The sequence below is a fragment of the Adelges cooleyi genome, unplaced genomic scaffold (assembly GCF_023614345.1).
Source record: "Adelges cooleyi isolate 19-005CV unplaced genomic scaffold, UGA_ACOO_1.1 ACOO_flye_CR_arks_rails_tigmint_CR_PRNA_30, whole genome shotgun sequence".
Lineage (NCBI taxonomy): Eukaryota > Metazoa > Arthropoda > Insecta > Hemiptera > Adelgidae > Adelges > Adelges cooleyi.
The window spans coordinates 3,689,965-3,717,272 of NW_026095971.1; the positions used below are offsets into that span (position 1 = coordinate 3,689,965).

Consider the following 27,308-nt stretch of genomic DNA (forward strand, 5'->3'; position numbering starts at 1 on the left):
AATAAAACGTTGTGCACGAATGTGGTAGTGCGGTATTTATTTTGTAAAAATGATACAATAATGAATAATGATTGAAATATTTAGTTTCCATTAAATGATTAAAGTGCACGTTTTCTAATTAGGCTTATTAAGTGTATTTATTTTAAGGATAAGCAAGGATAGATAATTGGCATCGGCTATTTAATTATACTTCTTTAGAATAAGAAGATCAAAAAGAACAAATATTACCCATAACGTGAATATATTATATTAAAATGGTTAAATTAGTGTGAACAAATTTATATTTTTTTTAAATGCAAAATCGTATACTTTAGACATCGAAATGTTTAATATGATTCCCACGGACGTAAGATGTCTACCATAAAAATGACACAGCCGAGATGTTCGTTTACTTTACTTGTAAAGTTAAACAACATTTTATATTCTCCGTAAAAAAATGTCTTTGGGAAATTAGTTTCCAACAATTTGTCCACGCTGAATCCGGTTGTTGAATATACACCCTATAAATATTTTATAAAATTTGATTAAAAAATCAAGGAAAGTTATTTATTTTTTAATACAAAACCTGAATCATAGACTAAAATGTTTAACCAAAATTAAACTCTTTTTTAAGTAGTCTGTAGTTTTTTTTATCTATATAATTTTGTTTATTATTACCGGGACGTTTGGACAATCCAGAGACTTGAAATGTAGCTCTTCAACGAAAACGTTCCATGCGTTTCCCATCAAAAACTTCATCTTTCCACAAGCATCGGTCGTTGTGAAAACGTGCGCGTTTTCATTCCAGCCACCCATTGATCCTCTTGCAGCCATATTGATTTTCACCTACGTCAAATTGTTTTATGAACATTTATTGACCAGACACGGTTCCAGGGGGAGTTTAAGACAATTGCCTTATTTTTAAATATAATTCAATATAATATTATAGTAGTCTTTTTTTTTTAAATTTCTGTCGTTGAAGGTTAGTACTCACAACGTTTTGAATTTTCTGTACAATGAGCTTAGTTTTGACTTGCTTAGGACTATAATTTTAACTCTTAGTATGAGACCTGTTCGATCTCAGCAAACAATGCATTATAACTGCACATATTGTATTTCAAGGCAAAACTGAATATGTCTGTGTCGTTATTGGATTATTCAATATCATTAGTTTTGTTACCAATATTTCAGTACGTGTATTTTTTCTAACCATGTGAATCAGTATTGATAACGTTTAATAGATACATAGTTGTGCGTACTAGTGACTTATAGAATGAGAACTTTTAAACAATTATGTTATAATAACGTTAGCATTAAAAAGGAGTAAGTAAAGAAGACGTGTAGTAGGTGTTATTTTTATTTATAAATAGTTTATAATTTTAGTAGCATTATTGATTTTAGAATTATCCTATATTCTATATTCTAAAATCAATGGTAGTATCTATAAATAAAATTTAGTTCCTGTTCACGCCTTTTTTTTTTAGCGAATTATTCTTAAATTCAATTTTGATTAAAAAAGACTTCTTACAAAATATATTTGATACTCCTATGTACAAAAAAAATCAATATTTTCTTTGAACGATAGGTATGAGATCATGAATGTATCTTATGATCGCTGATTCTTCTTTTTTTAAGGTTTATAAATGTTTCTACCCTCTCTTTTATATATTATATCACTATCAATGTTATCGTACTATCGATGCCACTACCGCCAACGTATATTTTGGATGGACTCCTAGTCAAAACTCATGTAATTATTGAAACTTAAAGTTATTTGCGATTAAGTTGGAACAAGAATTTAATTTCTAAAAAAATTATACATATTTTTAAAATAATCAAAGATTGTGAGTTCATAAAAACGTTATAAAAACAAGGATTTCAACCATTGTTGAATTACGCCAGTGAATAAATTTATTATTATTTTTTTTTTATGAAAATTTTTGTTTATTTCTTATAACTTAACAGTAAATAATATATTTTTATGTAAATTATTATTATCTAGTTGATCTTCGATTATTCAGTAAATATAATATGACAGAATAAAAGTATGAATAGGTAGTAGGTATTCATTTGTTTATGTTATTTTACAATTCTATTTTTAAAATTTTAAACATTTATACAATTTCTAAAAAAAAGTTATAAATGGTTTTCAAGACCTTTGACTATAGATTGAAGGCTATACATTTTATTTATTTAAACTAAAGTGGTAAATTACAAATCGTTTCATATTATACCTAATTTTAGTTTGTAAGTTGTAACATAAAATGCATGATTAAAATCTAACAGAACACCCACAAAAATAGAAATTGGCCTTGCATAAAATGTTTCATGCATACTACACAAGAACATATTTTTAATGATAAATCTTTTTTTTATTATATAATTTATATGTGTACATAATTTACTGTAGTATTAATTTAATTTGTTTATTAAGAAATATGCATTAAACTTAAACATTGTAAAAGTCGTTTACTTACTTTAACTGTATCGTCAAATGGAACTAAATAGGTCATGTTGCCCTTTAACTCGAGTACAGAAATGCTTTTTCTACTAAAATACAAATTATACTGTAGCTTATGGTGTGTAGTAGGCTCACACGGAAAAACCGCTTTAAATCGTATTTTGTACTCTCCCTGAAAAAGTAAATAGAAAATGATTAATAAAAATATAACAAAACCACTTATAAAAATTATACACATTCTGTATGTTATTACAAATGGCAAATTCGGATAATATTTCCCTGCTTTTATAACTGCTGTTGTTGTTATTACTCCAAAAATTAGTACTATAGTAATTTTTAAAAACATATTGATGACTACACAAACTCAATGTGCGACGAATAATGGAAAGTCGGTTTCCAGATGACTTGTTACTTTTACAACTTTATCGAAAATAAAACGAACGTATAGTAAGCATTATAACGCAAATTTATCGATAGCAATAATGAACTGGTTTATCAGGGTTTATGGTATTTTTAATAACATAGATCGTCATCAGAAAGTATTGCTGCGTTTTTTTTTTTGCAGTATCAATGTCCGCCGAAAAATGGTTATCGTGGAAAAATATCAGTATCAGTATTGTTATTTAATTTATTACCACAGAAAATGTAAAATATGCAATAAATTAATGATCCGTGAATCAATAAAAAAATGTTAAATTTCGATATGTGATCATTGGCATTAAGGTCTATTGAAAAAGCTTTCAATGCCACCGTCTATAATGTTCGAATTTAACCATATTCAACACATTGTATTACATTGTAACATGATCAGCTAATAAGTAATAGCAATTTGAACAATGTCACATTAAACTCTATTATCATACTCCCTGTACATAATATTACCTTTTCACTCTTTTTTCTTTATTGTATTTCTGTTCTACCACTTTCATATTCAGGTACTAACTCAATCTATATGAAATCAACTAATATCATACAGAAACAAATGTCTGGAAAAAAATATTTGATACAAACATAATAATATGTATACCTATTTGAAAATTGATTTTCTATTTAGGCCATAACATTTAAATTCAATTTCTCATCGGTTCAGGATTCACTGCGAAAATAATACCCACATAACAGGTATTGTGTAATGACAATGTATAAATTCGGAAAAATCAGAATACAAACTAGATTAGTGTTGCTGAAATACCTATATCAACACGTTTGTGTGCCACTTTAATATTTTCCCAAACGATTCACTCGAAGCATACTTAACACATATTCTAATGGTGTTATACTAACTATAGTACTTCGGCGTTTGGTTACGGTATAAAGAAAACCAGTCGAAAGCGGCGATAATTAAACGATTTAAATTTACAGTTTACTCATGTGAAATGAAAAGAACTTTAACGACGGTATCAATGGTCGTTTTTTTGCTGAACATACACATACACTGGCAAAAATGCATTTATCACGCCGTCCATATTTTTTAGTACTCGACTAAATGTGTACAACAGAACCCCGTGACCCATGAACTCGATTACCGATTTGGTCAATCATTAATGACAACATTGATTCACAACACACATAACGACTAGGTCGCGTTCTTAACTAGCTTTATACTAGTCCCATTCATCTGCTTATAAGGTACCTGCGTGTGTAATTTGACTACGCCTAAACGCTCTCTCGACTTAAAGAGTATTTACATTCGTTTGTGTTGGTCGTACCGACCGGAGTTGAATATTGAATATCGAACATGTTAAAACCTTTCACAAAATGTAAAACTCTTCAGTTCCTCGTTCATTTTCAAAGGAAGAAACTAGTTTGGAATCCTCGTTTCTAAAATAAACTGTTTTCTATATTCGTTCCTTTAAGATAAAATAGAAAATTCCAGCTTTTAAATATACTATACTAATGAATATTATAAACATGTTTCTGTAACTTAGGCATTCCAGAAAATACAAAAGAATTACGTACACAAAATTGAAAACGGTATATAATTATTTCCATTAACTCTTAAAAAAGCAACAATACTCGAGGCCATATGAAATACAATAAAAACTAATGTTATTTTCAGTGTTGTACATTTTTCCTAAAAACAGCTGTTATCAACTGAGAAAACTCATCAAAATATAAATAATTATTTTAATAAGAATTTAAAAAAAAAACTATGTATTTCAAAGAAAATGTATTCCTGTAACAGTGAATTGTTTCCCAGCTTCGTTTCTTCCAAAAGGACTCGTTCAAGAAATATATTCTAAACTGGGATATATGACCCATGTATGAGAAAAGTTAAAGTCAGTTTTGTTTTGTTTAACAAGGTTCTACAAGTAAAATTATCAATTCCCGTATTTTCTTTCATCATATTTGTTTTATGTTGTCCTTTTTTTAAAATTATGCTTATTTGATTTATAATACAAAAAAATATACATAACTATTTTCATAGGAACTCGGGCGCAGTTTACATGTCACCTTTTCCCACTTGATAAGAACTCGGGCGCAGTTCACATATATGATTTTGTGTTTACTTGTGCCTTGGGCGCAGTTTATAATCGCCGGATTTTTACTAGACTTCTTTTTACTAGATTTTTGATATGATATTGCATCTATAATACCATTAAGTATTGTCCTTATTGTTTGGTTTCAATACAATTATTATTATGAATTACAAAGGATGTTTCATTTTCCGAATTGCATATTGTCATTAGATAACCACTGACCGTATTTTTTTTTATAAATAACTAAATAAGATTATGCCATTGAAAAATCGGCGATTAGATCAGTCATAATATTATAAAGAGGAAGTGGATAGTCTGACAGCGCAATGTAATTTTTATTATACTTACACAACATTGTGCAAATCCATTGACGTATTCGGATGTGCATTTCATTATCCAATGTCAAAACGTTATGATTGTACATGTTGACAATGTTATTAGAGCATAATACAAATATTTCATGTTCTTGATTATCTTACGACGAACGTCAGGGCCAGCCTACAATATAATACATATATATATATATATATATATATAAACGTTCATTAACTAGTATTATACGATGAAATAATGTAATAATAATATATATTTATTCTGCCCATTAAGCTCCGTTATCACTATGCCCTGACGCCACTGCATTGACTTTTTATTTTTTTTTAATTACATTTTTGATCTGGACAACTAAACATTTTCAAAGTAATACATTTATTTTACTCATTCACATTATAAATATTTCCTAACTTACTCCCATCAAAATGAACGTTTCCCAGTCAATAACGTTTAAGAAATAATAGTTTTCTTCAATCATCTCTAAGATTATTCAGGATTTCTTCAGCCAAAAATATATTTAATAAAAACAAATGCAATACATTTAAATTAAGTTTTGCGGTAAACACTATACGTTTAGATCTTCCAGATCCTGAAAACATTAAATTGGGTTTGGCTAAGGCGTTCGCCAAAAGTAAAGATGCGGATTGCTGCTTGGTGGGCCTTCCTGCGTTTCCCACTAAGTTTGTCCGTCTTGTGGTTATCTTGGTCAAACTATACAGACAAACTACACTTTAAGTAGGATAGCAGCTTTTCTTTTATTCTCAGGTCTATATTGCACAAGTCGGCTTTTGTAACGGCAAACGGGTTTGGCGTGTCCGAACAATACGCCGGACCGTTTGATATCAATATCTTCGCGGTAATCGACGCGACCTTTATCAACTCCAAAAGCATTTTCAATATTAAAGTCTCCAATCCTCTGGGCAGACCCAGAGTAAGTTTTACACCGGCCGATGGTCACAGCGAAAGACGTTGTGAAATCATTACCGATTGAGAAAAAACTGACGCGTTAGCCGTCGCCAACCGCTCGTTTGTACCACCGAGTACACATTAATATTCATTTGACCCGTTTCTTCGATTGACATCCACCCGCGCCTTACGCTAATAACCGTGTTCCATGTGTGTTTTGCCCATTTAATCGTTGCTCTGGTCTTGCGACTCGTTTGTTATACTAGCCGGGCGCTGTACGCTGACCCGAGGCCTCGATGGTATTGACAATCGATCATTAGCGCGGTCGATACGTTTTCTTTTTTTTTCGTCGGTCGCGTGATTAATATTACACGTTGGATAGGTATAATAATAATATAATATTATTCTACTCCCCCGCAACACCGTCCGCGGCCTTAACCGTTTTCCAAACACTACACCAATAATAATCCAACTGCAATCGAATATCAAGTACACAACGATTGCGCCCGCGGCGACCTAAGTGGTTATGCAACTCGCCACTATCGCCGGGTCATAGGACTCGTGTATAGAGTCAATATTCGTTATGTTTTATTACCCGCCAAACGCACCCGTGCACGGAATCACACAGCATCTAATATATACTTAGTAATATTTAGTATTGCTCGGACTAGAAAAAAAAAAACTTTTAATCGTGTAAACTTTCACTGAATTAAGATTGTACATAGCGGTTATAACGTTATACCGTACAAAGAATCCTCGGGTGGCCTTACAAGTTTATTCTATGTAACACTACACTATTTGGTCCGTATATGGTATTAATTTTTTAATAGGGAAAATAAAAACACAGTTGGTTTGTACGTTTATCGATTAGTACAGCAGAAAGCAGATACGTTACATCTGGACGGTTTAATTTATCAGTGTTTAAAATGATCAAGTTTATTCTAAATACTTAAAAAGATGAGACGATTATTAGACATTTAGGGAGGGGCTAGGGACAGAAATCACTGCTTAATGTTTAAAAAAGCTTGGTCAAACATGTTCTATGTATGTTTGCTAATAATATGACACGAGAAGTTGCAACCATTAGGTTTTTTCAACCATAGTTACGTGTCATTTTTGATAGTTGAACAATAATCAGGGACTGACTATAGGAAGTGTTCTTCTTTCAAGGGAAAAATAATTTTTTAAAATTCGATTTCATCGTTTTCTCGTTACGTAATTTCTGACTACCATTCTAGCTATTAATTCGTATAAAACATTGTATGGGTCATTCCACGTGAAATCACCTGATGGGTGTGCGACTATACTTCAAAAATTTTTAAAATTTTTATCATACATTCTTTATAGATCCTTAATAACAAATTAAAATTTTTTTTTTTGGACCTAGGTAGGTCTATTATCTAAAAACACCTCATGTTCCCGACTCTGTAATTTAACCATCGATAGTGGTATAGACATGAAACCTGCACAGTTAAAATTCTAATTAAGTGTACTTTAACCATATTTTAAGAAAATATATATTTTTTTATTTTTTAACCCTAGAAATTTTTGTTATTTTTTTTTTAATTTTTGAACTTTTCATTGGAGGAGATCAGTGGGGCACTTGGGATTCTAAAAACCTTAAAACTTAAATTAGTGCTTTTCAAAATACCTACATTTATTTTTTAGTGAGAGATTTGTTGAAATAAAAAATAAATGTAGCACTAATTTTAAGTTTTGTTTTTTTAAGGTTCTTAGAATCTCAGTCTCCTCCCCATGATATCCGCCAATGCCAAGTCTAATACAGATTTACCTGAAACCTAGTTTACACAATTATTGATCATTAATTTTTGTCATAATATTATATTGTCTATATATTTTTCCCCTCGATAAACTGTGTTTCCGCAGTTAAAAAATCGATACGGTTGTGAAGTAGAAGTAGGTGTATTATATTTAAAAACCGGGATGGCTGTTTTTTCTTGAACTCTAGCCTCGACACTTCCGCCGATGACAATCGTTCCAACGTTTACAAACAGAAGTATAAAGACCCGTTACGGTATGCGCATAAATTAGTATGTCGCCCATATAAAAACAAAATAAAATCGAGATCCACTGCTGCGAGGATAAGCGTTTGGATAGAACGTTTTTTTTAATCGTTAAAAATGTATATTAATGCAAATGTGTATTATAAATGCACCGCGGTGATGCTATGCGTGTTTAAACGGTTGTATTTATTTACAAATTGCATTATTACAATGCAGGCGACCTAGTTCGCATGCATGCGACTGTCGAAGCCCCCTTTGGGGGAACTCCGTTAATATGTGTTTTCCAATGGAATCGACCATGGTAGGTACTAGGTAATATGCCCCGAAGAAAATACCTACTGCAGCATCCTGAGTGCACACACAGAGCGGTTCGAGGATCCATATTACTGGACTAGACGAACAACTGCAGACGGTCATCACACGTGGGATAGTACATGCATAATAAATGTATATTTATCATGTATTTGGGTCAAATAATTGAACTCTGCGTATACTATTATTACCATATTATTCAATTACCACCGTTTGCGTGATGGGTTTTGTATAATATGTGTCTTCAAGGGATCGGCAAAAGTCCGGTACATATAATAATATATTATAATTGGAATCGACGTGGCTTGTACATATATTTTGTACGACCGGAAAAAATTACTATAGGTGCTTCAAAACCCCCAGTTCTAAAATAGTAAAAATAATTTGAATAATGAGCTGTTTCTTTATATCCTGTAGGGTCTTTTTATCTAACGTTTTTATCAAAAATCATTAATATTTTGTGGTTATTAGGTTACTATAATACTTTTAAGTTTTAGAGAAAACGATAAGTGACAAAATGTTATTTAGGGTGTGATAACATTTGTACCGCGTTTGCGATAATTTTGATATAATTTAAAAATATGTTTGTCTTAGCTAAGTGAAACCAAAGAAAAATTAAAACAAATCTATAGTTATTTTTTAACCATAGATACAAATACTTTAACAGGAGTAAAGTAAAACTGTATATCATAATACGGTTAACTACTTTATGCTCTAAAATTTAGATCAAATTAGTTACTTGAATTATATATTTAGACTCCAAATATATAGTATAAATAAACATGTTTCTGTTTTTATATTATAATACTGGTAAATTTTTTTTTTACTGGGTTATTTAACTAATAGTTATTGTCATTCCTTAAATGAGGAATATTATTTGGGAGTATGGTAGAGTAGCCTTCTTGGGTCTGTGAGCATTTCATAATTTCAGAGCCCTCAATATTTGAGCTCGCCTATGGAATCAATACGAAAGTCTACTCGTATAGAACAACTTAAAAGTACTATAACTGACAAAGAATCTATTCTGTAAGGCATAAGCTGTACATTACATAAAAAAAAATAATCTTGCTTCTAGCGATAAACTGTATTAAAGCCCTAAACAATTATTTATTTAAAACTCCCCTAATGTGTTGAACAGTAGTGCACTTAACATTTATATACAGAGATTATACATTTTAAAACAGCTTACTTAGCTTTAAACCTAATCGTAAACAAACATAATATTTTTTTTTAATTTTGCCTGTGTATCATAATTATTTCAGTATAAAATAAATTTGAAATGTAAGCCGTTCAAAAAATTACCATTTAATTAATTAAATATTGTAGTTTATGTTATTTTAATTAATTATACATTTTTAAAAGGCTGATAGAAGTACAACAATTAATTTTTTTTATCCCGAATCATAATTTATTTTTTCTACCATAAGTTTATATTAAAAATTATAAGTTATAATAATAAAATACTGAGTCATAAGATTTTGAAGATGCTTTTTACGATGTAACTTGGGAACATAATATTTACTGTTGAGAAATATGATTTACTGTGAGCTATAAAAATACTATTTTGTAGGCGGTGTGTTGGTAAAATTTAATTACAACGATGTTCGATTGTTATTCGTGTCATTAAAATGACCGGATCCTCCTACGCAATAGACTTAGGGTACGTTATGTAGACTTCAAACGGTTTAAAGCAAACGACATTCGATAATTATACCAACTTGGGTTGGATCGCTTTAAAATTAAAATATGAACGGGTCTGGCATCGAAAAACACAAATTTAAATTCCTTGTGTTTCGACATTATTTTTTTTACATTTTTATATCACCTGAACACTTGAATAGTTTTATATTTCAGAAACTGATGTTATTGTATTTCATGAAGTTAGGTACGTTATAATATTCGACACAGATTTAACTGAATTTGGAAAAATGAACATAATGTCGATTCAGAAAAGAAATAAAGTTACAAGATAAGATTTCAACTTTTTAATTGATCATTGTTATTTTAAATTGTTAAAAAACATTTTTTTTTGGTTTCTGGATCAACTTAACGCTATATAATTTATTGAAAACAAAAATAATTTTTTTTAATTAAGGGGCGTAAATAATAGCATATTATGGGGCGATAATGTTAATTAACAAGTTAATATTTTGATTTTTACCTTGAATAGGTTGTTCATAAAAAAGTATGCAAAGTTGAATCAAAGCAGTTATTAAATCTGAAAGTGACTTCATCATATTCAAACACTTAGATGGGAATCTGCGAATAGTACGAATCATTCACAATATAAACCAGTTGGGGTGCATTATTAGTATTTAATTTATCTTTATATAAAATCAGTATTTTTTCGCAATGATCGAAAAGCAATAAGGAACTAAGGTATAATTAAATCTCCGTAAAAAAAACTTCAATAAGACTGTAAACAAACACTCTACTTGTTTTTATTAAAACAAGAACGCCGTTTTAAATGTTATTTCCTCGTAGTATACTTTTGTATTAAATTAGTTTAATATAGTGACTGTGCGTTTATTTGTTTAAAGGCTTTTCAGTACCTATTACATAAAATATATTTTTCTTCGATTAAACGATCAAGGGATACATAATACTTGTCTTATCTTATTAAACTTTTTATTCTGAATATGTAAACGATTGAAAACGTCGAATCATACACTACGCGCTTATGTAAATGTCTTCTGTGTTTTCATTTCCCATGCTCGGTTATTAGGTAATCCGGCAGTTTATTTTGTATGTACATATTATGTTTCCGAGTGTGGAGTACGCATTAATTTTTATAGCCTCCGAGAATCACGGATAATATAATATTATATTATTCACGTGCGTTTTAATGTAAATCGATGGCAACCTCGTTGTAACGTTTCTACAACGTGTCTTTATTACCCAAACGACTTTGATGCGGTCAACGGTTTTAGCAAAAACGACAAATGAAATTCATACTAGTTTTTTTAATTATTCTTATTCGCCTGAGTCACAAGACTCGTTGCTGAACAGACAGAACGCAAAAACAAAAATGTTAAAGACGTCGAATGGGTATTGATGAGTCGCGTTGATTATACGAAAACAAATAATGTACTTTGTAAGACTTTAACATAGTATATATTTTATGGGTAACTGCAGGTCAACGCCGCGCCGGTTATAATCTGTTGACATATTCTATGTACTCGGTGAAATCCGAGCCTTTAATCGTGTGTAAATTCATGATTTGAAAAAGATAATAATATGTAATAAAATATATATCTGCGGCGATTACTCACATTTGTCGACGAAGAATATGTTCTCGTGACATGAAACTGGATAGTCATTAAAAAAAACTGTTATTTAACATTTTTTTAATTATTTCTATGTTTACATTATTATTATTATAAATAATATATAAGCTATAAAACTCAATTAAAAAATTAATAATCGGCCATCAATGCGGGAAAATCCATCTAACACGAGCAACTCAATTTCTCGGAAAATAAATACAATTGTATAATTGTTTTTCTTTTTGATTTTGAAATTTTTATGTAGGTATGTATAATATTAAAAAATTACTAATTGTATGTATTTATCTGTTGTAGTGTGTTTCTAATTTTTTCCCCTCATTTTATAGTAATTGCCAAACTTTTTTCAGCATAGTCAAAATATATATTCACATAATGAAAATCAAATATAATAACACAAATGTTTCAATAATATATCCTAAATATTACAACTTTATAATAATTGATATCGTACGCGAATTGCTTTTAAAAAAACAATAAAATAGAACTATATTTTCCAACAATATATTAGTTATAAACTAATACAATGCAATTAATTGAGTGTTTTCTTTTAGTGCAAACTATAATATACATTTTCGAGTTATTGAGTAAGTAATGACATCTAAAGCAATTAGTTTATATTAACAAAAATCACTATATTAAAATTGTTGTGGTATATTGGTACACTCCTGTAACATATAATGGAAACGTTCAGGGGCCATCGAGTGTTAAATCTTAACAAGAGCGACAGGTTGGTTGGGCAAGTCGTAAAGAGTTGAAATTAATCGTCTCGCTAGATCCAAAGGTTATGTAGACTAAAGAAAACAAACAAAAAACGCTTTTTATTTGTTCCAGTCAGTTTTTGTGGCCGATTTCAATTGGCTAGGGTTGCTTTGGACATTTTTGCGTAGAATTCGATCGCGTGTCGTGTTGTAACTGTATATGTGATTTATTCATTTTCGGTACTGCTGCAGTTGGCCTCGAGTGAATTTTATCGCGTCTGCGTACCGTACCAGTGAACGACGGTGAAAATATCGTTAAATCTGATAAACGGACAACACGATTAATTATTAATGTCCGCCGACTACGGTGAAAAGACTTACGAAATCATAAGTGCAAATACAAGAAATTTGAGCTTCGGGCTACATGTTCACAATATTATGTATAATAACACACACACGCGCTTACAAAAAAAAAAAACGTTTTTTACTGTGTTATTTGCTTATATTGAATGAAATACTTAAGATCTAAAAATTAGATTGAAGGTAGACTTACAATTAGAGTGGGGCTTTAACATCTATGGTTTTCTTAAACATTATTAGTCAATCTTATTTTTTACAGAGTAAAAACCAAAAAATAAGAAGAAAATTGCACTTTAACTGCTGTATGTTTCTAGGTCCCTATGTGCGAGTGCATCAAAAGCTATTTTTAAACCATTTCATTTTATTGTTAATTAAGATATTTGGATAAGCATCACAGCATCAAATTATTATATATAGACGATCAACTCTAATACTCAAAATAAAACGTTAAGCACATTATAGCTGTTGAAATGCTTTTATCACTTTCAGTTATAATAATTCTTGTGGAGCTGTGACCTCTCCCGCCCATTATGCTCCATCCCCATTATTCCCCGACTTCAGCGATTTTTTAAATTAGTAAAATTAATTAATTAATTATATTTTTAATAAAAGTAATAATAATTCAATATTTTTATAATTTATTTACTGCATTTGTGTTTTAGTTAATCGATGGAATAGTGCACAGGCGCGATAAGTGCAATATCACTTCAGGTATTTCGTCGAATAGGGACGTTTTAAAAATGCATTAATAAATAAATATTGTTTTTACAAAATATCATTGTCTTACGCTTTAAGGGCGGAAAATCTGTTTCGAGAAAATGATGTAAAACTACATGCAAGTGTATTATTATTATGTATATTTGTTGGCGTTTAATTTTGCCCAGTAAAACCCTCACCCCACATGCTACTATCTCCAAGATAAATTTATTTGGAAAAAAATTCAATTATACCGCTCTATGATTTTAAAACACTTTGTCTTGGTTATGAGGACATATTGTATACATATAAGAGGGCGTGTGAAATTTCATTACGTCCACAGAGGCGAGTAACACAAAAATATTCGTTTCCTATTCTATCCCGACCCCAAGGTACTTTCTTCTTTTTCTTTTTTTATGTTCGTTTACGACTCACCGAGGGTCCGGGACACACAGGACCAATAAGTAATATTGGTTTTAGGGAACTCGTGTTTTACGGGTTTGTTTTTATTACGAAATATTATTACCACCGCCACCACTACCGCCAGAGCATAGGCGAATCATGGTCCGACGAGGAGAAAGCTGTCTAAATCCGGCAGCCGCCTTTAATCAAAAGTAAAAGCACGGAAAAACAGGAAAGAAAGTTTAGCACGAAGATATATATCCGCGGATCACCGTTAAGTTTTATTAATAATAACGTCTTCTGGAACTCATATTTACTCGTATAATATATCTATATTATAAATGAGATGATACACGACCGGAATACGGTACGATGGTAATGACGAAAGCCGAAGAGAAAAGTCAAAACTTTTTCTCAGCCCCTCTCCGGTAAAGTTTAATAAAAAAAAAAAAAAAGCAAACTTATTTAATAAAAGTATTGTGAGAAAATATGTCGTCCGTTGGATGGAGTGTGCAGCTGTACATGTGTGCGCGCGTATTGTGTGGATGAACTTTTTGGACCCCGAGGGTAAGAATTTATTTCACCTAAATTAGACAGCTAAGGAATGGTCCAACGCAATTGTAAATCACTGTACCGAAATGCGTTTATAACGATAAGGAAAGTAAAAGTGCATCTTGAGATAGATTGGCATTCCGTCGCAACATATTATTTTTTAGTGTGTAAGCTTTTCCTAGAAGTTATTTGCATACATTTTAAGCTCCAAGTAACGCCTATTTTAAATAAGGTATTAGACATAGCTTTTGAAATACATGTAAATACCTTTCTACTAATACTACGTAAAGTAGTTCAATGGAATGAATTAGGGTATATTTAGATTTGACAGAAATATATTTAAAAGTTATGAAAATAATTATATTAATTTATGAGATAATGAAAGTATTGATATAAATATTATAAAACTAAATCAGGTCTACTAATAGCAACATTTTTTTTAGTTGTAACTTATACTACAATATAATATGTAGCTCAAGACCACTATAGGCCTAATATTAAACATTTCAATAAGTAGGTATCACAAAAAAGAAAAATGTTTAGTTAAAATATATTTATACCATTACATTAAAAAAAATGTTGCACATAAGAATAGCCCAAATGACTTAGCACATCAAAGAGTGGCAGGGGCACCGTTTAGGGAGTGGCCGTAGGGCCATGCCCCCCCCCCCTAGACATTTTATTTTTATTTTTGACAGTACGCGTGTCGCCATTCAGTTAGTTTAAAGTTAAATAAGATAAATAAATAAATTCAGCTGCAGTGGTATTTAATGTTTTTTTTTCTGTAAAAATAAATATAAGTGAAAATTTATATAAGTACATATTTATGCATATCAAAAAATATTGGCCCCCCCGGGCAAAGAACCAAAGCCGCCACTGATGAGTGGTAACATAGAAATGAAAACAAACGGTAATAATGATAAAGTATGAATGCTATTATTAATGTACATTACAAGCAAACCCAAAAGAAACTAAGACTGCGTTGAATTCAAACCACCGAAATCTTCAGTTTAAACTCATATTCACTTTCGTAAAATAGTATGTGTAAATATCAGCCAGTCATGTTATGACTTCCAAGAAAAATTGGTAGGTAATTGGTAGAAAACTGGGTATTCAAATAAAATTTTAATATATTAATGGTGATTTTTTATTTTCTACTTTTACAAATCAGAATGAATCCAATTTAATAAAGTGAAACATATTTCAATTACATGTGTTGACTAATATGCGTTAAAATCACGGCCTATCTTCTGCGTTTGGGATATCTACCCTTATCCGGGTGGTAAACCTCCTCCCCCACGCGTGCTAGGCAATTCGTAAACAACACATTATTCATCACTTTTGCAATTTTCGGCAGCTGCCTAAAAGAGTGTAAAACTAAACGCCCGGAAACGTTCGATTAAACATTTCGGAACACGTGTATTTGTGGCGCGACCTTTTTCGAGGGTTCAATATTGGATTTCAATAGCAGGACACGAGCACGTTCCCTTTCAGCAAGACGGGAAGAAGTATATTCATCATGTCACCCAACCCGAAATGGAAATTCCTCAATGATTTTTAAAAGAACTGAAAAACTGTTAATAACGTGTTGTACTTGTTCTGCCGCGTCACGCGATAGCAACTTTCTTTATGCAGAAATTAATGTAAAGGTAACAGCTAACTTCTAAGACAATATTTAAACTTTACGTTCCACAATTGTGGGTTTGAAAAATAAAAATCTATTCGATTGAATATGTTATTGTGACTGAAGATCTTGAATTGAACTATAAGTTGTTAGTATTACGTTTGTCGTATTGGCGATAATGAAAAAAAAATGGTTTCACAATAAAAGCTTGAAACCTTTTGGGAATTGTTTCCAAAGAAACGTATAGAGAAAAAGAACGTTGAGAGAATTTATATTGCAATTGGATCCGGTAAAAGTGTGAAGGTTTTCAAACGATAACTGGGAATTTTCCTTTCCCCGATATCATTATAATATTGTCTTTGAGCAATGTGACTCTTTCACGCTATTCTTGCGTGTATTATTATTTTTGTCTATTATTAGACAAAAAAATAAAGATAAAATATATGCACGCACCAATGACCTACATAACATATTTTCTGTTTTGTGGGGTTCTTTATAGGGTCGGCGCGGAAAAGATCAAATTACCGTCGTCAAAGAGGTATCGAAGCTAATATATTATTATTTTCTATCTTTTCAGCAGCTGTTCACCGTAAAAATACGTTCCTTTTGAAGTGATTGCACACCTTGTTTACTCAACGTAGCCCAGTCCAAGCTTAAAATAATATACCGGTTATTATTTACCAACTCGTTTATAATTACCCATTTTTTTAGTCGCAAATGATACGATGAATGAATTGACTTGTAAAAATCTCAACCCTACGCTAGCGGTTCTATTTACAACTCCAAATGAACAGACAGCAGTGAACGAAAATACACCAATTGCGGATAATACATCTTATGTATCTCGTCCAAATATTACTCGAATGAAATATTATTATAATAAATGTTTAACAACGACGAGATATCCGATTTCATTAGTCGATGGACTGTATCTGGCCCGTTTAATCCTGTTACTTCTTAAATCTCAATTCATAAATATATATATATATATATATATCCACCCTCTCATGAATTGTATTATTATGCTGAATTGGTCGTTTGGTCGTATTCGTTGCAATCGCGGGCCTATCATTGTGATACTATAATATAGAAAACCATTTTCCGGCAAAACGACATTTCCTCCCCAAAACTTAAATACTGCTGTACCGTTTTAAATGTATTCTTCTCGTCGATTACTTCTGATGGATTTTGCCCGTGCTGTAGTATAGGCGAACGACAATAAAACATCTCGACGGGACTCGTATAAGTGTACGAGATGGAGAAAAATTACACTGCCACAATATTGCAATAATCCATAAACGACCATAAGAAACTGCAATAAAAATAAATCAGTGAAAATGTAGCGTATGTAATAGTACATAGGTACCGCGTGCGTCGCTATTGTCTATACTTAAAATGAGTTACAACTAGTCCTTGGAGGTTAGGTGATCACTCACAAGTCACAACTAATACATTTCCCAACCCCTTACAATATTATTATGAATTGGTAAATCGCTTCGACAGTTAGTGAATTAAAGTTATTTGATCGTTTCTGAACACATTACACGCGAAGAGTAATAATTGTAATTCCAATAAAATATCTACACAGTACACAATGGTGTATATTTATAAGTATTGTTTTTCAGTTCAAAGTCGTTACACGGTTTTAGACTTTACTCAGATACATGAAGACTGCTTATTATAACGCAAATAACAAATATTGTCTCATTCAGAAAAAAAAATACTGGTTATAATAATAAAAATGTTTCTTTTGAAATTAGTTATTATCTTTGTTAGAGCACCTATTTAATTTCAACTAAGCCAATAACGTTTTCGTAGTTACTATTTAAAATATACATTTCTCAGATGAAACAAACTATTTAGATTTTCACCTAAACCATATCATATTATTATTCCTTTACTAGAGTTATTATTAAACAATATCATTTTTTATCATTTTGTATTATTTTGTACTATTAATTATATGCTCACTATTATGTGTGTGCTAAAACCTGAGCATGGCTGGTATTTGGTAATTGTGTATTTTGAGGAATTAAATATTTTAATTATACCAGAACTATAACCAACCCATGTAATATAATGGTTCCAAGCTTTAGGAATCGGATAATATTATAATGACAGTTAAATTTTATCTAATAGTTTTATTTACATCAAAATGTTCACACATCATGAATCATGAATTTATTACAAGCTTACTATTCAATTCAACAGGATTTTTAAAGCATAAATTAATTGTTCAAGAAATTTACATTTAAATTATATCGTTTTGTTTTTTGGTTGTTTTTTTTCTGGACATTGGTGGTTAATTACTTTTTGACTTAGCATATTAGAAGATTAAATGACGATATTTACCTCATGAATTATGCATAATAAATCTTTTTTAAAAACCAATTTAAATGATTATTAGCACTACAGTGTAGTATCGATGAATAATTTTATTTAATAGATGAGCATAGCGCCTATAATAATTATAGAAATCTTTACATTTGCATATTTGTAAGCAGAATTAGGCGGCCAGATGTTTGTGTGTATAATTAACGTATGTGGTTTTTCGAGTATCCAGGTGACTCTCAATTTAAGTACCTTGGTTTAAAATATAAATATTTCTGGATTGTGCAATAATTAACATGTAAGTATAGTAAGTGCTAGTTTTAAGATTAATGAGTTATTTAGATGGGTTATCGTACCTATTTAAGAACCTAAAATTACTAATATTTAACTATTTATTACTTGATGATGTTTGAGCTCAAATAGTAAACTACTATTTTTGACACTATAATAAGCTATAGTTGTATCTTTTTACTATAAATAACGATAAAATAAAAATAAACAATTTTAAAGGATAGTTTTGATAAAAAACTTAATTTAATAACTAAAAAAGGTAAATTTAATAAATATTGCGAATAGACTTCTTATAAGTTCTAAAGGTTTTACTGGTCTTGCGGTCTGCCACCACAAACAAAATATTAACACAATACTTTTCGTTCACAAGGCGAATACTTCGTTTTTGAACACCTTTACGTTTTTCTACAATCTATTATGATACCATTTTATTCTATTTTTCAATTTTTTTCTGTCTTTAAAAGAACAATGAAATTTGATTTCTTCATACATATTGTGTCTTATGTTAAAAAAATGCAATTCTTAAAGTGTTTTAATTGATTTTTACAATAATATTAAAAACGGAAGAAAGAAAGTTCATTCATTATTATTGAAATGTCAATAATTATTTAAATTAGTAACTTAATACTTTAGTGATCGCGTGCTTAATAAAGGAATTCTAAAAATTATGTTATCAGTTATTATACCAACTTATAGATGACGCCAATTCAACGTTTTAAAATTAATTCATTGGTTTTAAATTATTTATATATTAACATATAATACTAATAATTATTGTCAAACGTTGATTTATAATACAGTTATGTAGTGGCTGTAATGCCTTGTCGGTCGATGATTAATATACATATATTTATAACTTTAGAAAGCTATAAGTGCCCATATATATAAGAGACACAATATTAATATGCGTTGTAAATTATGATAGAGTCATTTTAGATTAGTATTAGTTTTTTGCTAAGGTGGAGCCAATGATAAATATGACCGATGTGTTGGGCGGTAATGATTTCTACGTGGATAAAATCGCAAGGAAGTCGAAATTTGCACATGGCCGTTATATGCGATGGAGTCGTGTTATTTTTAGATAACAAGACAAGATATAATATAAGGCGTCGGGCCGGACCCTTTTGATGTAGGAATAAGGTTATTTCAAAAGGCGACTTCTAATTATACTACATCCTTTCATCTCGTCTTTTTTATTATTACTATTTTTTTTTTTTTTTAATACTTTAGAGAGATTACGGCGCTATAATTTTAATTAACCATTAATCTGGAACTGGTGATGTTTCGCGCAAAAGAAATACCGTCTTGTGCCTGTCGTCGTCTTTTAATTTTTTTTATGGAGCACGACCGTTGTCAATTAAACGGAGTGAAAAAAAAAAATACTATATTATATTATTATGCCCACATAGCCGCCTCCTCCACCGCTAGCCAGCCGGGTGGTGGTTTTTGTCACGGGCCGTTAAAAATACGCGAGTCCGTCTATGCCGTGCACTTATTCACGCAATCGCCGTGTTGACGACATGCACAACACATGAAGCACTACTATATTATAACATACTATATTATTGTACTGCATCGACGACATCACGAATTAACATTAGTCCGTTAGAGACACGACGACAGACGCGCGTGCCAACCGTCACGCAACTCATTGTCTCATCGCACAAGAAAGGCTGTCTGCCAGTGTAGTATAGAAAAGCGAGATCCACGCCAGCTTGCCCGCATTCCGAAACCGTGTTTCCGACAGATAAAACATGCACATTTCAAACGGCTGAAAACATATTACAGATGTATTGAGTATGAGAAATATAATTCGATGGCACTGGCGCGATGAGTGCATTTATTAGAGAGAACTACATGCATAACAATTAAAAGCCATAGATTCAAATATTAACTGCTGCGTCACGTGGGATCGTTATGATTTTTTCATAACATTTTTTCTATAGAGTTATTTAAAAAGTGCATCTATACGGACTAGTAGAAGAGTTAATTTAATCAGAGCCAGTGGCGCAAATTAGCTTCGAATTTGCGAGGCAGCTTAAGCCCTTTTGTCGAATAAAATAAACCGCACAGATGACAGAGAAAAATATTAAAATATTCAAACATTCATTGACATTAATTTATCATTTTAAATTTTTAATCGTCCAAGGCAACAAAGAAACGTTATCGTGTCTTTTGTGTTTGGAGTGCATATACCAAAGTGTGTCTGTATGTACAATGTGAAGTACAATATTGTTGAAATGCAGGTTTCAAGTAGAATTCGGTTAGGCACAACTAGGTTTGCCTAGTAGTTTCATAAGAATTTGATTTGTCAGATAAAGCGGTAAGTCATTGAAAAACGCGCTCAAATTTGAACTCCGAAGGATTGTGTTTTCGACGAATCCCAAAAACTCCAACAAGTAGTTTCGAGAATATGAAGTTTACCGAGTGTGTATTTTACAAATCTGTGTCTTGTTTCCTTAGAAACTAGGTTGTTACTTTATCTACAAAATATTTCTATACTATTTTATTGTTGCACGTTTTGTATAATTTCACAACGACCGTGAAATTGGAAGGAATATTATCGAGGGTAGCTTGGACAAATCTTAACAGCGGGAAAGTACACTTTCATTTTTCTGCCGACAATACCGATTTGTCGACGGACTAATCGTTCGAACGATTTATTTCGTTTGGGACGAATATAATAATATTTTTGTTTTGTCCGTCTTCGGTCAATACAAGCACGCTTTCTATGGAAACTCTCACACGTAGTCTTGTTTTCGCCTCTACCCGGTAGCAGAAGCGCAGCGGGTGAACCCGTATGGAAACAATCGAGTCCGGCGGTCCATTTGTTTCTTACGTCCCGTCTACCTACTACTTGGGTTTTTTTCCCTCTCCGTCGCCCGTAGTTCCTGTCACCCGGTAATACGATTTACCACGGGCGCCCTTACGCGAGAAAACGACCCCGAAATCCGCTTTCTACCGCGGCACACGGTCAAGACACATTTTTGCACTTTCTATCCTCGGCGGGAGGTGCAAGTACTATCCGTACTACCTGCTGATGCCGTCGCCACACCGAGAGCTGTTCGCACGTCCCCGGACGTGTAAATCTCGGCGATGATATTTGTGCGGACGGTCGGTATACAAACCCACGGGGGGGGGAGGGAATAAAAAGGAAAAATAAAGAACCTAACCGATAGGGAAAAAATGCCTCTGGCCCCGTTGTTTTCGCCCATTGTCCTCGGCGGTAGACCTCGTGTATCGCCTACGTGTACCGCATACACACACTCACACAAATCCCATATTATATAGGTACTCGACATGTAACATATACAACATAATATTATTATCATACGGGCCAGTGTAAGTACATGCGCCGGCAAGGAACGGTCCGGCGTACTCGACCACCCGGCGGGTTTGGTTCGCGGGCGCCGTTGATGTCTCAATATCTCCTATACGCATATCGTAACAACAGCCTATCGTGCCAAACGGTCGTAACTCGCCCGGGCGAAAGTCTCGCTTGACGATGACGATGATGATAATACCATAATAATATCATAGCGAGGTAAATTTGCCGTATAAACAAAACAGATCATCCGAGATTATTTTAATATGAAACAGCACGGGGTGTGCGCAACGACTTGACGCTATAAAATAATATTATACACCTACGCTCGGGCACAACACGGCAGCAACAGCAGCTGCATATTGTCAAGACAATATTACTATATTATTATTATTATCGTACATTATACAACACTAGTATTATTATACTCGATAAAATATTGAAATCCGCAAACGCGACGTAACCCGTTTAGGGATGGGCTAGTGACTACCGTGTAGATTTACGATCCGAGTGTCCGGTTCGGTCGTGGCCGAGCACCCGATATAACTTTATTTCATAGCCGAAACCAGTCGCCCTTAAAAAAACAGGACTTGGCGGACTAATTCGAAACTTACGACCGTTTCTCACGATCATACCTGGACGTCTGGTACTATAATACCGATTATTTATTAGATAATTTTTATGTATGTTATAATTTGCCGATTGGCTCTCGCTGCGAACGCCTTCTGTCCGGTTCCCGTCGTCGATGCCCTAATGACGTTATTAGCGTTGTTGGCGGCGGTGACCGGTTAAGCAATTCCATTTGCTAATCAGAATTATTGCCTACCGTTGGACGAATAAAAAAAAACCCTGACGTTTGAACTGTGTCCGTAAAATATGGCGACAGCTGAATAATATGTATCTTCAACTAGGTGGTTCCAAAAGATAATAAGATATTTAATTTATTAGCCTACGCTAGACCTTACCAAGGGCAGACAAGACAGGCCCCGGCCCCGTATAAAAATTAGTAGGCGACTAAAAAGTTTAAAACATCGCTTTATACCGGCCCTAAACCTTTAACGGGACTATTGACCTATTAGTATTTACCCACCTGATCCTTAACCTAACCTGTCCCTGAATACTTCTCGCTGTTGTTGTTCTTTGTTTTGATTCATCATTTTTGTGTAATTTACCTAGCTGTACATTCAATTTGATTTATACTATCAAGACGTATCGCTGCTTCTTTTACTGAAGAAAAAAGTGAACCAAAATGTTGTAGTTATCTTTATTAAATAACCGATTTTGTTGATCGAATATTTAATTCAGTTAACGTAATTTATAATGTTAGGTAGGTTAAGCAAGTATCCAACTATTTAAATCGATAGATTCTTTTTTATCTTTTAACTTTTTTTCTACTAAAACAAACTCGGAGGTATAATATAATTTCAAACACAAATCTACTTAACTTAAACTATTTAGCTTTTTGTAACTTGTCGAGTGTTATCTTGTAGATATATTTGTGTGGCCGGCTATATAATTAATTCAAAGTGAACATTCTTATCGTTCTAAATACACAAATAAACAAGCATTTGGTTAAAATGAATTATTAAAATTAGTTTGGAAGTTTCAAATAATACATGATGCATTGGTTCATAAATAAGTAAATATTCACTTTTCGTATTTAATTTATTAACCAACAAATAACAGTATTACTTATATTATCTTTTCCGAATTGGGAATCTTGCTGTTATTCTGAATTTCAACAACTTTTGTAACACATATCATCTTGACACTAAGCTCGGATCATAACTGAATTTATAAGGGTTAAATGCAACGCAGGACTACGAAATTCCCCCTTATTGTATTTTAATAACACCTGCACTTGATAAGCACTAAATACTTTAAAGGTTTAATATATAAAACAATGTTTATTATATCTACGAGTTATATAACTACATTAAATTATTATATCAATAAATACAAATTTAAATACATCAGTTTTGATTTTATTGTTAATAAATTGACGTATCTAGTATTGTTAGTTATATATACAGAGTGATTTTTTTTATCATGGACTACTCAATATCTCATAGAGTTTAATAAAAAATTAATTTTTTTTAATACTACACACCACCTGCCGTAAACTTAAAACTTCAGTATTATTTTTATCTGCGTGCATTTACCAACCGCACTTCTCCTCCCATCCTAACTTTAAAACTCTTATAACTTTAAAAATAGTTGTCCAAAACTGTTATCAACCAGTCAAACTTTTTAGTACATTCTTCTAAATTTAAAAAGTTAATAAAATATATGCGTTACCATTTGAGCTTCAAAAGTTGCTATCAAAAAAACTAAGTTGGGAGGGGGTAAAAACAAAAACAATTATTGTGAAAAATTGAGATCACATTGTATAAAAACAGCAAAAAAAAGTATAAATTCTTATTAAACCCTATGAGATATTGAGTAGCCCATGATAAAAGAATCACCCTTTATAGTATAGTATATCTCCAACAAAAACCTAACAGTGAAAAAGGGCAAAGTTCCAGACCCCTCCCAAAAAAGTCAGCCTATCAAAGTTGTTATATCTACATTGTGGCCAAGTCTGATTTTTCTTTAGTTTAAAACCTCACTGCACTCCTACTTTCATAAGAAACACTGCTCTTTTATTTGTATTGCTTAACACTTGGCCAGTTTCTGAATGAAACATGACCTTTCTGACAGAGGCATAAAACAGACTTGGCCGCAATGCAGATACCATTACTTTGATTGACTGACCTTTTTGGGAGGGGATCTAAACCTTTTTTCTTTTCTTCTGAGTTATCTCCTTCCTATCACCCACGTAACTTCTAAATGAGTACATTTGATAATGATGTTTTATGCTTCATTCAGAAACTGGCCAAGTGTTAAGCAATACAAATAAAAGAGCAGTGTTGCTCATGATAGTAGGAATGAAGTGAGGTTATGAAGTAAAGAAATATCAGACTTGGCCACAATGTAGATATAACTACTTTGATTGGCTGATTTTTTTGGGAGGGGGTCTGGAACTTGGCCCTTTTTCGCTGTTAGGTTTTTGTTAGAGATATCATTCCTTTTTGCTGGCTTCAGCATCGTGGACGGCGTTAATTTTTTACGAGGCATTGGTGGCATCATTTCGAACATTGGGAACAGAGAGTCACGCGGCTGCTTCGAAGATTTTGCTCTAATACAATTTATCTTAGAAAAGCGGCACTTGCTTTTTTTTTTATACTTAGAACGAACGAACGAATTCTCCGTCGAAGAATAACACGGGTATAAGGTGTATAGACTTAATTAAATAATGATATTATTACGATTATTAAAATATTCTGTATTTGATAACCGATAAATAAAATAAAATACAATAAAAATTCGAAAACATTATGTTTGATAAGTATTAATTATTGTCAATTACAAACAATTGCTTATTGTCATATTTATACACTAAAAGAGAACGTTTGTTACGACGGCTCGGGAATCTGTGGTTAAATAATAAAAACCCGTCCTAATCTAATCACACTCTAACTACACTCCCTAAAGCGCCATTAATTTTGAGAAAATTACAACTTTCAGATTTTTCCCTTAAGTTACACTATAAAAAATGCCTTTGTGCCAAATTTCTCGTTTCTACCTATGCAGGAAGTGTTTAATAATTTGAATGATGAGTGAGTGAGTCAGCCAGTCAGTAACAAGAATTAAAACTTTGAAATTCTCCCCTTTTGAAAAAGCTTACTATTAAGGGCTCAGTTTTTACAGTACCCTAAGCTACTGGAGTTTAATCTAGGTTTCAAATTTCAAAAGCTTCTTCAGAGGAAACATAGATATGTGGGTTAGAAAAACTGGGTGAATTGGCTCGTGTATAGATACACAGCATTGTTGGAACTTGGCCTGCCGTGCGCTCAGATTGATAATATTATACTTAAATGTTAATATTACTGTAAAATTTATATTTTTTTTTACTTAAGATGATTTATAGGTTAGATTTCTAAATTACATAGATGAAATTTAAATAAATTTGTTTTAATTAAATTGAAACGGGTACATACCTGTGGCCGTGTACTGTTTACTCCACCAAAGTATCAATTACTATATATCCTTACTATAGATTGTCTTAATTTTCTTCATTTTATAAACCTCTCTTAACAATGTGGCTCGCTTCGAATTAGCTTTATAAATTTGCGGCTCTCAATATTAAGGTTAGTGGCCACCCCTGATCTATAGAAATGCTAATCGAAGAAATTCGTTTAGCGCTTCAAAAGTAACATGCGTACAGACACAAAAAAATCGCATATCATTGCATTACCAATACCTTCTCAGCTCTGCATCGAAGCTAAAATGAATTAAATGTGTACATTAACATTTAAGTTTCAAAGTTCCCTAAATCTAGCTCCTTGGTGAAAAAATACAGAACTTTAAATTTTAACTGTTCGATAACAATTAAAAATGTTTTACATATAAATTTGTTAATAAATTTGATGATACACGTATACTAAGTATCATCAAAAAACATTTGTTACATGCAATTCTGAATACCCTGTTTAATGGCAATGCAGTAATGATTAGTTTTAATTTGTTTTATTACGGGAAAGTATTTAAATTGCAAAGTGTTTGTTTTTTTTTACCGATGACGAATTTTAAAAAATATTAATTTAAAAAAGTTATATTTAGCAAAATTGTTTCCTAAAGTGAATTTATAAGATAAATTATTATTTTATGACATCTTTATGAATCACAAAACGTTTGACAGGCAATTACAATTATCATTTTTTCGAGAAAAATATTATTTCAGTCAGGATTTAATGTCAAAACTGGTAAAAGTTTAAAACTATGTTACATACATAAATGAGTATGATGTTTTTTTCTTTCTTAGATTTTTTTAGAAATATTTCAGCAAAAACAAGTTTGTAATTATTATTTCTCTAACCATAATACTTGTCGTTTATAAAGTTTTTTGAATAGGATTCGGTTGATAACAACTTATACTTCCGACAACCAAATGATATAAATCTAGATTCATTTTATGCGCAACCATTTCGATATGGGTTAAAAACAGTTGAAGCAAAAAAAAAAAAAGTCAATATAATGTGGTCGAGGGATAGTGGAAACGGAGCATATTATTGAGGAGGAAAAGCAAAAGTACAGTGGCAGATTTGACACAGCAAAATTGACATTTTTAGGAGAGGGCCCCTAACCCATCCCTACACAATTTTTTTATTCTTTAATTTGTAAAACAAAAATTGAGCCATATACATGGTT

General features: G+C 31.8%; 1 protein-coding gene across 2 annotated transcripts; it reads right to left on the bottom strand.

The window, feature by feature from the left end:
- Positions 1-276: 276 nt before the first annotated feature.
- LOC126838880 (uncharacterized) lies at positions 277-20,409 on the bottom strand. Of its 2 annotated transcripts, none has more exons than XM_050573653.1 (4): positions 20,292-20,409; positions 2,457-2,612; positions 658-825; positions 277-500 (listed from the first exon to the last, which is right to left on the bottom strand). In XM_050573653.1, exons 1-4 carry the CDS (start codon positions 20,316-20,318, stop codon positions 327-329), a joined length of 525 nt encoding a protein of 174 aa, XP_050429610.1. In that variant the 5' UTR covers positions 20,319-20,409; the 3' UTR covers positions 277-326. The 2 variants fall into 2 exon arrangements, with proteins under 2 accessions (XP_050429610.1, XP_050429609.1); XM_050573652.1 differs by lacking the exon at positions 20,292-20,409 and adding an exon at positions 2,694-2,853.
- Positions 20,410-27,308: the final 6,899 nt, after the last annotated feature.

Bases quoted from the DNA above. Each gene is read 5' to 3' on its own strand.
- LOC126838880 (XM_050573652.1), bottom strand. From the start codon at position 2,786: ATGTTTTTAAAAATTACTATAGTACTAATTTTTGGAGTAATAACAACA. The intron at 2,613-2,693 runs GTAATAACATAC...TTACTTTTTCAG, and splicing joins ATTATCCGAATTTGCCATTT to GGAGAGTACAAAATACGATT. The intron at 826-2,456 runs GTAAGTAAACGA...AATTTGACGTAG, and splicing joins CATTTGACGATACAGTTAAA to GTGAAAATCAATATGGCTGC.